The 13,276-nt window shown below is 44.9% G+C and overlaps 1 protein-coding gene across 5 annotated transcripts in view; it reads left to right on the forward strand.

Moving 5' to 3' along the window:
- The window catches only part of LOC307185311 (recombining binding protein suppressor of hairless), a 233,090-nt gene that overhangs the window by 109,823 nt on the left and 109,991 nt on the right, over nucleotides 1-13,276 (forward strand). The window contains exon 1 of one of the 5 annotated variants that reach the window (XM_079919375.1): nucleotides 4,977-5,901. The exons of 2 other annotated variants lie outside the window; for them this stretch is intronic. In XM_079919375.1, the coding sequence (XP_079775501.1) occupies nucleotides 5,843-5,901 (59 nt within the window). In that variant the 5' untranslated portion in view covers nucleotides 4,977-5,842. Of the gene's footprint in view, nucleotides 1-4,976; nucleotides 5,902-6,087; nucleotides 6,135-13,276 lie in introns of those variants that run through there. 2 more of the 5 variants (XM_079919378.1, XM_079919374.1) reach the window with 2 other exon arrangements.

A 13,276-nucleotide genomic window follows, 5' to 3' on the forward strand; every position in this document is an offset into this window, starting at 1 on the left:
GCTGATCTCACTGCCACTATCTGCTCCACATGTCTATTGGATATACACGTAGGGGCCTCCAAACTTATTCCTCTTAGTAGCTAAATATTTCCTTTATTGTTTTAACAAAGAAACTACACACCATTGGCCCCTTTAATGTGAAACTCCTGAAGAAAGAGTACACCAAACTCCTACAACAAAGATTCAAAGCTTGGTTCATGGACAATTTGCATCAGAATCCCTGACCAGCCTGCTAGAAAAGCCTATTCCTGGGATTCAGCCCAGATTTACTCATTTTAAGTCTTAGGGATTGGGCCCACCAACTTTTGAGGACCACCCTTCTACCAGGTCCTTCTTGTGACCCTGCCTATGCTGCCTACCCCCGCTTCTACATGCACCACCTGGAGTTCCCCTGAATACAAGATGCTGTTTCACACCTCAGAGCCTGAACATGCTGTTTCCTGTGCTTCTTATGCTTCCTCCTCTCATTGTCTTCTGAACTCCCACTCCACTAAGATTTAGTTCAAAAGTCATCTCTGCAAGGTTTCCCTGGGCCCATCAGGCAAGAGTTAGGTGCTTTTTCCACTGTACCCCAATGCCATTAAACTCATGCCTCTACCCTAGAATTATCCTGCAGCTGGTCTGTGTACTCTGCTGGCCGGGGGCAGGGGGGGCGGTCCCCTGAGGTCTCTGCACTACCTATCCTGTGTAAACTACCAAAGATCATGCCTGACATAGAGTAATAGGGACTCTGAACTTGCTGCTTGAATGGACTGAGTTCAGCGTTACCAAATGATTGGGGTGAAGTCCTGACAGTTCTGCAGTTCTTAATTCTATTGAGACGGTACATCAAGTACATGACTTCTATTAGAAAATAATTTTTTAGCAGGTGGGAAAAAGGGAACACTTTGGTCATTGTTTTCTTCTTGCACATTTATTCCTTTTCTTTTTTTCCCCCCTTTTAATTAAAATGTTTTAAATTTTGAACAGGCAGTACATGTGCTTGGTACAAAATTCAAAGGATCCAAGATAAGCCACCTCTTCACCTACATCCTCCAACAATTGAGTCCCTTACAGTGAACCAGTCACTGTTACAGTTTCTCCTGTGTACTTCCAGAACCCTTTTAGATACATATAGGCAAATAAGTATACATTTATCTATCACTATTTTGCACCTTTTTTTAAAAAAAAATATTTATTTATTTGGTTGCACCGGGTCTTAGTTGCAGCAGGCAGGGTCCTTAGTTGCAGCACGTGGGCTCCTTAGTTGTGGCTTGTGAACTCTTAGTTGTGGCATGCGAACTCTTAGTTGCAGCATGCATATGGGGTCTAGTTCCCTGACCAGGGATCGAACCCAGGCCCCCTGCATTGGGAGTGTGGAGTCTTATCCACTGCACCACCAGGGAAGTCCCTTGCACCTTGTTTTTTTAAACTTTGTGATCCTTCCACATAAGCACATAAAAAGCAGCCTCTGCTTATTAACAGATGCATACTATTCAATTCTATGAATATATCAGGGTGGTTTTCTTTTTTTAATTTAATTAAATTAATTAATTTATTTTTGGCTGCATTGGGTCTTCATTGCTGTGCAAGGGCTTTTCTGTAGTTGTGGTGAGCGGGGGCAACTCTTCGTTGTGGTGCACGTGCTTCTCACTGTGGTGGGTTCTCTTGTTGCAGAGCACAGGCTGTAGGTGCGTGGGCTTCAGCAGTTGTAACATGTGGGCTCAGTAGTTGTGGCTCACGGGCTCTAGAGCGCAGGCTCGGTAGTTGTGGTGCACAGGCTTAGTTGCTCCGCGGCATGTGGGATCTTCCTGGACCAGGGCTCAAACCCGTGTCCCCTGCATTGGCAGAAGGATTCTTAACCACTGTGCCACCAGGGAAGCCTGGTGGTTTTCTTTTAATAAGACATCTCTTCATCGACATTTAGGTTGTTATCAGTATTCTCTACTATCAATAATGCTACAATATATGTACAGGTTGTTTCACACACTATGAGTTTATTTGTAGGATAGATGTCTAGAAACGGAATTGTAGGATTAACAGGTAGTGGTAAGTTTTATCACAATGGTTTTCATAAAGATTATACACGTTTTCACTCCATTAGCAACACATGAGAATACCTGTTTCTTTATATTCTGCCAATAGTGTTTTGTTTCCTGAGGTTCTAGGATGGAGAGTAAAGGAAACTCTTCAAGTTAAGTATAGGTTCATCTACTGGTCTAACTCAGGAGTAAGAATATTTTTTGCAAAAAGTCAACACAGGTGTTTGCTTTGTAGGCTCATTTCTCCTCTCCAGGCAAGCTGGCATTGGGATATTCATTACTGGTCTAACCTCGGTATTGTTCTGAACCCTAGAAGGCTTAGTGAGTCTTCAGAATCATTTCTACTCTGTTCTAGAAGTGGAAGACATCCCATTCATTCTACAAATACTTACTGAGCGTATATCCTGCACCAGGCATTGTTCTGGTGGCTGAGGCGTGAACAATGAACAAAATAGAAGTCCCTGCCCTCATTAAGATTGCATTATAATGGGGGGAGGCAGAGAGTAAACACAATACACAGATATGATATATGGTATGTTAGTTTACGATAAGTGCCGTGGGAAAAATGAAGGAGGGAGCAGGGGGTATGAGGAGTTACTTTCGTGAAGGGTGGTCAGGGAAGGCCTTGCTGAGAAGGTGACATTTAAGCAAAGACCTGAAAGCAGTGAAGGAAGGATCTTTAAGGCATCTGGGGGAAAGAGCAAAGGTAGGAGTTGAGGGGGTGCCTGGTATGTCCTAGGAATAGCAAGGAAGGCTGCTGCTTAGGGCTCAGTGAGCAAGGGGAAGAGGTGAGATCAAGGAGTTCAGGAGGTCTGGGCGGCAGGCCTCATAGGAAAACCACTGGAGCGTTCTAGAGGGTTACTCTGAATGCTCTACTGAGAACAGACTGAGGGAAGGCAATAATGGATGAAGGCAGAATGAGTTAGGAGACTTCCTGAAAACCAGGTGAGAAATGAGATGGGTTAGGCTGGGCTGGTTGCCATGGAGGTGTGGATGTGTTTGGACTGTGGGTCAATTTTGATGGTGGACCCAGCAAGATTTTGTTAGATTGGATGTTGGATGTGAGACAGAAAGGAGGTGAGAATGATTCCAAGGTTCTTGGCTTAAATAAGTGGAAGAATGGAATTATTTACTGGGATGGGGAAAGAACGCAGGTAGAGCAGGTATTAGGGTGAAGGTGAGTTGTGATTTGACTTGTGGTTACCATGGCTCTCTGTGGCTGGGGCTCTCAGATGGTCATGGTTCCAGATGCAATTAATGGCCTAGACAAGGCCATGACTGAAATACCTTCTTGGCATGAAGGCTCAAAGGAATGTGTGCCCATGGGCATCATTCTCCTCCTGGTGCTAGCCTATTCCAAATCAGCCTTGCAGTGAGATACTGCATTAAATGTTCTTGCATCTTCTTTTTGTGAAATACTTAATCAAAGGGATATGCAAATGCACGCGCACACACACACAACTAACCTTGGAAACAACTAAAAAACTTGATTTCTTGTCCACTACATAACTAGCAGAACATGAACCCTTATTAAAGGACTCACTGTTCTCCGAAAATAAAAAACTCAATTCAACTCTACATTTGTGGGTCTACGATGTCATCAAGACACCAGTTCCTAGACAATGCCAGGCTAGGCTGGTTACAGAAACCACACCAAGGCAATCTGAAATGTGCCTGGTTGAAGAATGCAAACCGGAATTCACTGGACAGATAAATAAACCAAGAAGAAATGCACTTAAAACAGCTGTCACTAAAGCATCTGATGAAACAATACCTAAAATTTGGAATGAATATTTCAACGAACACATAAAAAGGTGAAGGAAAGCAAAACCAGTATTTTAAGTTAAATTAGGGGAAAGGAAAAAAAAAACAAAAAAAACCCGCAGAAACTGATATATACGGATTACTTCAAAAGGCTAAAAAGAGATTAAGGGGGAGAAATTAAAAAAATGTGTCCGAGTGGGAGGCGGAATCTATTCAAGTCTACAACGCAAGAGCGCACAGAGCACAATTTTTTCCCTACCCAACTCTTGAGACCAGCGGGTACCTCAGAAAGAAAACAACCATTCGCTAGAAGAGAGTAGCTAAGCGGATCCAAACTTGTCTTAAAGCAAGTAAAGTGGTGGCCAGACTGGGTGACTCAGAGGCATGACTCAAACCCGACACTGGGGGCCGTCAGCTCCCGGAGGCCGGGGGCGCGGCGTCAAAAACATTTTAGGAAAGTACCAGGCGCGTGGAGGGCGACAGGAAACCTCCCCGGGGACCGGCCTGGGGCTCCTCCTGCCCTAGAGTCTGACCTCTTACCATCCACACCAGGAGGAGTTTCTAATCTCCAGGCTTCCCCTTCTTCTTTCAGAAGCTGCCTCTCCACCACCCCCATTTTCCTTCCACAAAGCGTCACGCAGCGTGTGTGTGCGAGACGTCGGGCCCCTCCCAGCAGCCCTCCGCCCCCCGCCCCGCGCTCCCAGCCACGCGCACCCCTCCAGCCCGCCCCCGCGCCTCCTCCAAGAGCCGCTCCCTTCCCACTCCGCCCGCGCCCGCCGCCCGGGCACGCGCGGCACGAACAGCGCCGGGAGCTGCTGTAGACAAACACCTGTCCCTCCTGGGCTCCGCGAGATTTGGAGCGAAAGCATAGGCAACAGTGGGAGGGTTCTCGCGAGGTTTAAGAAATTTCCCACGGCCCGTGTTGTGTCTGAATCGAGTAGTGGAAGGCGGTGGGAAGGAGGTGTAGCGTGAGACTGGGCTGCCCGCATTGGGCACATGCGCAGTGCCGCTCGCTCGTGCCGCGCCAATCCTGCAGCGCCTTCAGCAGGTTTCGGGCTCTGGATTCCAGTTCTCCGGGTTTTGGGACTCCCTGCGGGAGGCAGTGCTGGATCTGGGAATCTCTAGGAATTGAAAGGGCAAGGGTGGGGGGAAGAAAGTGGTGCTGCAGGTAGGGAGGAAGAGGTAGGGCTCGGGTCCTGCACCTTTCTAGTAAGTGCCCAGACGGGCCAAGTTTGCTCGGGGGCTTCCAGGTTTAGATTGTCTGAGATGCACTTCGGGCAACGAGCAGCGTCCTCGACTGTGCCAGGCCCACGGGAGGACCTTGTCAGTCTGTCCCCGTATACATCTGGGTTCACACAAGTCTGGGGGCTGCGATGAGGTCCTAGGGAGATTTACACGACAGGCAGCTCTCTGCCCAAGCAAAACCTTTGGCTTGAGTGCGGGGTGGGGGAGTGGTGGCTTTCAATTACAACGCAGTTTTCACTTATGGAGAAAGCTTCGCGGTGCTCTGGCGTGTGTATGCGAAGTGGACACAGTAGGGGTGTCTTTGCCAGAGGCCTTGGCCTGACCTCATTTCACACCCAAGGAGAAGAAAGCTAAGGCTCTAATAGAGCTCAACTGCAAAAGTTGTTCATTTACAGAGTTCTGGAGGGTCGGACCACGATGTAATATTGTCTGTCTCTCTGTTAGCAAGGGGGTCGAATGAACTAAGATAGTTCTTGGTATGTCACTCGTCCGAACTCCAGGCATCTTTGTAGCTCCAGCACCTAACGCTGACATTACCGTAATGGAGGCGTCCAATGAACGTTTGAATGAATGAAAAGGGCTGGGAACTAGAGTGAGCGGGAAGCCACTTGGAAAACACCCATCTGAGGAGGTGTTTCATCTAGGCCTGTGAAACGCGGCAGATTTTCCCAGGACCCCTCCGCTCTTCCCCTCGGCTCCGCCTCCTGACCCCTCCATTCTCCGTCCCCGTTGTAATCCCCTCCGGTTTTCCTCAGTCTCCACGTACGTCCCTCAGGGCGCGTCCCAAAACCCGGATAACCGGAGCGCTCCCCATGTACCAGATGGAGGGCTCGCCCGCGGAGGAGCCGCCTGCGCATGCTCCATCTCTTGGGTAGGTTTCCAGGGAAGGCAGTGAGCTGCATCCCTTACTCCGCTGGCGGCGCGAGGCGTCTGGCTCTTCGCGGCTGCTGCGAGGGAAAAGGGAGCGCGGGGGCTGGGTGGAATCGAGGAGTGAGGAAAAAGGGAAGGGGCGGGGGAGAGGGACCAGGGAAGGCGTCAGGGGGAATCTCGCGAGGGTTGGAGTTTTGGCGAGAGTTTGTGGAAGATGGCGCCTGTTGTGACAGGGTAAGTCTGGGGGAATCGGAGCGCTGGGAACCGGGAAAGTTGCGGGCGTCTCGCAGCCCGCGGCTGGTGGCGGGTTCGAGGGCCGCGGCACGCTTGGCGTCCGGGGGCCGCGGGGGCGGTGTAGCGTGCGCCGAGCGCGGCGGCGGCGTGTGGCCGTGCGCTGCCCGCTCTGCGCTGCTGTGGCTCGGGCTCCGGCGCGTGAGGGCGGGTGGCGACGGCGGCGAGGCCGGTGGGTGCGGGCGTGAGTGCGGCCCGGAGCGCGGGGCCCGCGGGCTCCGTGCCCGCAGCGCGCCTTCCGCGCTGCCGCTCGCTGGCCCTGCCTCCCGGCCCCGCGCAGCTTTGTTCCTTGAGGCCGTCGTCGCCTTCTCGCCGGGCGGGTGCCCCCGGCCCCGGGCGCTTTGTCTCTCCCCGCTGCCCCCCGCGACTCTCTACCCCCGGCCCTTTGTTTCGCCGCCTTGGGCGCTTTGTCCGACCCGTCGCGCCCCGCATCCCTTCTTCATCTCCTCCCCTCAGCTGTCCTTCCTCCCGTGCCCCTTTGTTGTGCCCCTCTCTATTCGGTAGCTCAGTGACCTGCCACAGCCCAGGTACCACATTTCTGTTTTTCTTCTAATTTTTCTCCCATTATTTCTCTCTTGCGTTTCCCTCTCACCTTTCTGCTTGGCCCTTGATCACCCCCGGAGGCTTTGTCTTCCCCGTTCAGTGGTTTATTCGTTTGGTACCCCCTTCACCTCCCATCATCGGTTGGTTTATCCACTATCCACGGTGTTTGTCGGCTGAACTGTCCCAGCCCCGGGGACTCCATCTGGTGCTCCTAAGTACAGACAGACCCTAGGGTTTGTTGTTGTTTTTGTGCGTCTGAAAGATGCGTGGGGATACTTGGTTTCCTCCTCAGCGCTCCTCCTCTCCGCACCCTTTTCTCTCGGGATTGCGTGCACACCTCCCCACCACCCCTTTCTCTCGGGATTACAGTGTCTCCAGTTTTCTTCGCGGTCTCTTTGGGCCCCTGGTTGTTTTGCTTGGCAACAGTAGCCCTGGAAAAAGGTCTCTTGGTTATTCGCCCCCCCCCCAACCCCAGTACCCGCCCTCCCGCCCCTTGGTTTCTGATGGCCTAGGCCAAGGGCAGCTGTCGTAGCTTTGCATCTGGGTTACCTGAGGGTGTTGTAGAGACGAAAGGTGTTTTTTTTCTGTTGGCGTGCGAGAATAGTTTAAATTGTTACGTTGGATATTCATTTGGTACGTGCATAGCAGTTGAGTATTTGGTGTTAAAAAACTTGTGAATGTTGGTTTGGGGTGGAGAATTTCAGCATTTTCAAGAGTTCAGTTATTTTACCAGTAACTGCTGCTTTGCAAGGAAAAAGGGAGGGCATCCTGCTTGGAAATTTAATATAAATATTTTACTTTTTCTTAATTTTTAGATAGTTTACAGTTACGTGCTTTTGCTCTGTAGATTTATGACAGCTCTTCTGCCCCATCTTCGAAGTTGAAACGAGGAAAAAGCACTTAAGAGTGCAGTTTGGGTTGATGACTACTGCTTCTGGAATCTTTGTGGAATGCATTAATCAAATGCAATTAAAAGACATTTAAGTAATAGTCTTTAAGTAAGGTAAAGGCACTTCTAGTGTTAAAGGAGCTTTAATTTGTTCAGAGTGCTTATTGTTATGGAAATGTTAAAAGCTTCGAGTTTGGTGTGGGAGTTGGGGGACGGTGGTATGGTGCGTTTAAATGGCATGGATATTCTGGTGCTGGAATGAGAGGTATTAGATTTACCAGTATTACTAGGCTGAGTAGACTGTTCAGGAGGTACACCCCCGCCCCAACTAGCTGATCACTACTTTTAGAAGATACGTTATCCATAAAATCACTTGGAGTGTCATTTCATTTGTAAACCACATGAAGTGCTACTAGTAGAGGATATACAAATGTGAGGAATGTTGGTGGAGAAGAAAGCATTTTTTTATAAGGCTGTGATTAGAATTAGTATGAATTAGTTTGAATTTTACTTAATGGAAAATCATCTTTCATGATTGATATGTGAGGCTTCTGTGAAAATTTGCAGTCTGGGTTCCATGAGTGGATTCCACCTATAATCATTTGTCTGCCTTACTTGTTCCTAGGGCATAATCATTCTTTTTGAAGGTGAAATCTTGAGCACACACTGTTGTTTCTGACTGTAAGCAAATACCTTGTAATAATGGAAGGTATTTTGCTCTGATGTGTGCAGATAAGAATGATCACACAAACCTCATAAAAGCAACTTTTAAAAATCAAGTTGTGTTTTTTTGTTTATAAATCGTGTGAGACCTTTACTTCATGACCAAATAAAACTACCTTTATTAAATCATATTAAATAGCAGCATATTTAGAAACATACAGCATTAGTTGTAATTGGGAAACTTTCATTTTGAGTATTGACTATTAAAGCTTTAAATGTATTGTCCATGCGTGTTGCAGATGGATCTGCAGAGGGTATACTTTCAGGAAAAAATATAAGAGGCTTACTTGGGGTATTTTGACTCCTGTTCTAATATATGCTTCTTAAATAGGTTTGTTTAAAACTTACCTATTCTATACCCACAGATTTCTATCAGTGTCTTAAGTGGCTAAGATAAAAAACGTTTTGGGGGTGGGAGGGAAGCTACTCTTGCCAGATGTAATTCATTAAATAATCTTTGGCTCTCTGGATGGATAAAGTATTAGGGAAAAAAATGGTGTGTTTGAAAGTTCTTACAAATCTTTAGTATTCGGTCATTTAAAAAAATATATTTAAAAAACCCAGGACTTGGCTTTAAAACATTATTCACATTTTGTTTCCTCCTAATACTAAATTTCATGTTATTTCAACTAGGGGCAGTATTTTCTCATGGATTGGCTAAAAGTTGTTATTTTTGGCATCTGGCTTTGTGATTATTTCCAAGTTACTCTACTTCCCCTGGGCCAATTTCCTAACTATGTAGTAAAATGGGAATTGTAGTAACTTGCCACATCTGCACAGGATTGCTGTGCCTTAGGATTTGCACAGAGCATCCTTGGATGAAAGGTGTGGTTAAAAAATCTAGGAATTGTTACTGAATTAAGCCAATGTGAAGTAGGTTATATTTTATAGGAAATCAAGTAGGAGGTTATGAACTAAGTTCTTGGCAAATCACAGTGGTGATAGTGGGATGAAAAATCTCCAAATATGTATTATAGTTAGGGTAATAAAATTGATACTGTTTTTAAGAGGGAGAGGGATAAGTAAAACACATTACAGGGTGGGGTGTGTGTGTGTGTGTGTGTGTTTGTGTTGTGTAAGAGAGTGAAGATCTGTCAAACTCAAATATAATAACACATTTTAAAATTGTGGGATGCCTTTCCTCTGTTGATTTGTTTTCTGCATGTGGTACTCTTTTGTTTTAAATGGTAGCACAAAATGTTTTCACTAGACTCTAGGCCAAGTCTGTTAATAGTAGTGATTAATTTTCAATATACCTTATATTTTTTAATGCTTTGTCATTTACTCTCAATATTTTCTAACAACCAGTACCATAATTTCAGACTTGACCTTTGGCCTAGAAAAGTGTTTCGCATTTGGGAGATACTCTGTAGATATTTATTGAAAAAACAAAACCAGTTGCTTCTCTATTCCTGGTAGATTATGTCATGTCCCAATAGTTCCCCAAGCCAGGTTTTCTCTCTCACACTAACTCTTTATGTTTAATCACTAAGAACTGATAATTTTCCGTCCTGAAAAACTCTTGAATCTGTCTCCTTCATCCTCACTGCCACAATTCATGCTCTCATCGTTTCTCACCTGGATTGCTACAGACATTGGCAGCTTCCTCTTTCTGCTTCTAGACTCACCCCCTTTGTCCAACTTCCACATAGTCGTTCTAAAGAGCAAATCCGATCACTTCACTCCTTATTTTAAAAACCTTTCAATGGCTCCCCCTAGCAGCCTTCATTAAGAGAGGCAGTGGAGTGGAGAGTTTATGAGCTCACTTTTAGGATTTAATCTGAACTGGGTTCCAGTTCTGTCTCTGCCACTTAAAACCTCTATAAGATTGACAAACGATCTAACCTCTCCTTGCCTCCTCCATCAGTTGCAAGGTAATTATTCTTAGCTCAGTGGTTCTCTGTGAGGATTAAATGCAAGAGAGCATTTGAGGATGCCTGGCATATAGCAAGTGCTCAAAAAATGTTAGCTAGCACGGCATATAGGGTCCTGTATAACTATTTCATTTACCTTTTCTCCAGCTGAACTGTTTTGCCTTTCTCTCCCTTCATATTCAGTTCTCCAGCCATATTCAAGAACTTGGAGTTCCTTGTATGGGCTCCACGGTTTAATGTATCCCTGTGCTTGAAAAGTGCTGGTGTTAGGTAGGTTATTATTCAAGATTTTGGTCTGAGGATATTCTACCCTGATCCACCAGGCTGGGTTCAGTACCCCTCCTGTGTGTTCTTAAAGGACTGGGTATAATTCACTTGGAAGTGTCATACTGAATTGTAATTGTCTGTCATACCCAAAGGCTGTTGGTCACTTGATGACAGATAACGTTAAAAAAAATTATATATTCTTAGAAGAGTGTCTAGAACATGATGGGGACTCAGTAAAAAGTTTTTTGAACAAAGGACTCAGAGAACTTTGAAACCATGATGCAACATGGTTCGTGTAAGCAGAATTTGATGTGTACAGGGAATATATTGATTCTATAGGGTATTTAATTGCTGAAGTACCCAAAGGAATTGATATTTTCAGTCAAAGACAGTCTTATAGCCCCTGACAACATTGTAGTAAAATTCTTAGGCAAAAGTTCCTTTGGATTTTTAGAAAGTAGTGTATTTGTACAAACTGACAAGCTTAAATATTTTGTTTTTTTGTATGGTTGACTATTCAGTGTTTTTCAAAAGGTTTCATTATTTTTAAGGGTTTTAAGTACTTCTTAGATGCATAGGGACATGCATTAAACCTTAAGACACTGTAGGCTGCTTTTTTGGGGGGATCCACACGATTGAACCAAATAAGTTTATAATCTTCAGGAAGGCTCAGGTTTTGTGGACAGATTACTTATAGATAATTTCTTTAAGCTTCAGTTTCTACCTCTATAAAATAAGTAATGATAATTTTGTTGTGTTTATCTGCTGGATACATTGTGACTATCAAGTAAGGTAAAATGTGTGTCAAAACAATGGATGTGTAAGTGATTTGTAAATAGTAAAGCACTGTATACAAATACTTCAATTTTAATAATCAGTTTCTTTTGGTAACCTTTCACAGGCAGGATTCAAGATGAACTTTCTTATATTGCAACCTGTGGTTTGTGGCTCATGTCTTAGGAAGGCAGCAGTGTATTTAGTGCAGAGGACTGCAGCCCTTTGAATATATGCCTTGGCATTTTGAGCAGACATATTTGATACATTACTGCTTGACCACACATGTTGTCATTGAGTCGCCCCCAACTTTTTGGGGTCTGCTTCTTCCTGCTCTCTTCTCTGCTTGGACAGCTATAATGATGTAGGAATGTTGAATGCCCAGCTGCTACCATCTCTCAGGACACCTTGCCCATAGTTCTGGATGCCCGTTAGGCCTGGTACAACATCAAGATGTCACTTATGTCTCATCAGGCCTGATTCTGCTTCAGGGAGTGAAATGATATCCTAATGGTGTGAAAAGGGTAATGCATTTCCTGAACACAACTTACTACTGGGGAAAAAGCAAGCATTGGAGGCACTCTGGCTTGGTTTGTATAATTGGTAGTAATTACTTATCTGTATAAATATTTGTGTAGGTTTGTTGTGTTGAGACAATGAAGAGTGATAAGCATGACAGCTTTTCAGTCACATTGGTAAGTTCATGGCAGTTTTGGGAATATTTAAATTTACAAAAACGAAAAGAAAGAAACCACTGCATCTTGGGTATCCTAAGTTGCCTTGCAATGAAAATGCCTTGCAATGAAAAAGCCTTGCAATGAAAATGCTGTGCTGATTGGATGTAAGATGGAATACACTAGAAAATCAAGTTGACCCTTTTTAATTCCCCTCCCATGCTTTCTTTTCTATATTCAGTATTTTAATTAATTAATGAATTGTGGCTGTGCCAGGTCTTAGTTGCGGCAGGCTGGATCTGTAGTTGCGGCGTGCGGACTCTTATTTGTGGCATGCATGCGGGATCTAGTTCCCTGACCAGGGATCGAACCCTGGCCCCCTGCATTGGGAGCGTGGAATCCTATCCACTGGACCACCAGGGAAGTCCCATCTATATTCCATATTTTTAATTTGGCCTTAGAACTAACATTTTTTGTGCACTTGTTAATTAGATGATAGAGTTGTAAATGAATAAGAATAGTTTCTCATAAACAGTTTATATAACTAGGAAAAATGTTCATCACTTTATGAAACCCTGTTATTTTTTACTAGTGTTGTAAAGATTGTGTTATATAACTGCAGTATCAGTTGCCTTATAAAATAGAGAATCAGTGTTATATATTTTTTCTTTAAACAACTTCTTTTGGAACAGTGGTATTCCGTTTTTGGAAAACTGCAGATCCACTAAGATCTTGCTTTTTTATCCAGAATACTTTTTTTTTTGGCCGTGCCACACGGCTTCAAGGATCTTAGTTCCTCGGCCAGGGATCAAACCCGGGCCCCAGCAGTGAAAGCGCCGAGTCCTAGCAACTGGACTGCCAGGGAATTCCTTTTTTTTTTTTTTAATTGGAACTTATTTTTTAGAGCAGTTTTAGTTTCACAGCAAAATTGAGGGGACGGTACAGATATTTCCTGTGTACTCCTTGCCCCCCCACAAATAGCCTCCTGTATTACCAACATCCCCCAACAGAGTGGTACATTTGTTATAACTGATGAACTTACACTGACACATTATTATCTCCCCAAGTCCATAGTTTACGTTAGGGTTCACTCTTGGTGTGCATTCTGTGGGTTTGGACAAATGTATAACGTATCTACAAATGTATGTGCCGTTGTAGTATCAAACAGTAGCTTCATTGCCCTAGAAAATCCTCTGTGCTCTGCCTGTCCATTGCTCTCTCCTGTCTTATCCCATCCTGCAACCACTGAATTTTTTATTGTCACCATTGTTTCCAGCATACTTTTTCAAATCATTTAACTTTCGGTTTGAGTATGAGGAACTTTTTCATGGAAAAAATTAT

Source organism: Stenella coeruleoalba, assembly GCF_951394435.1.
Source record: "Stenella coeruleoalba genome assembly, chromosome: 4".
In the NCBI taxonomy this organism is placed as follows: domain Eukaryota; kingdom Metazoa; phylum Chordata; class Mammalia; order Artiodactyla; family Delphinidae; genus Stenella; species Stenella coeruleoalba.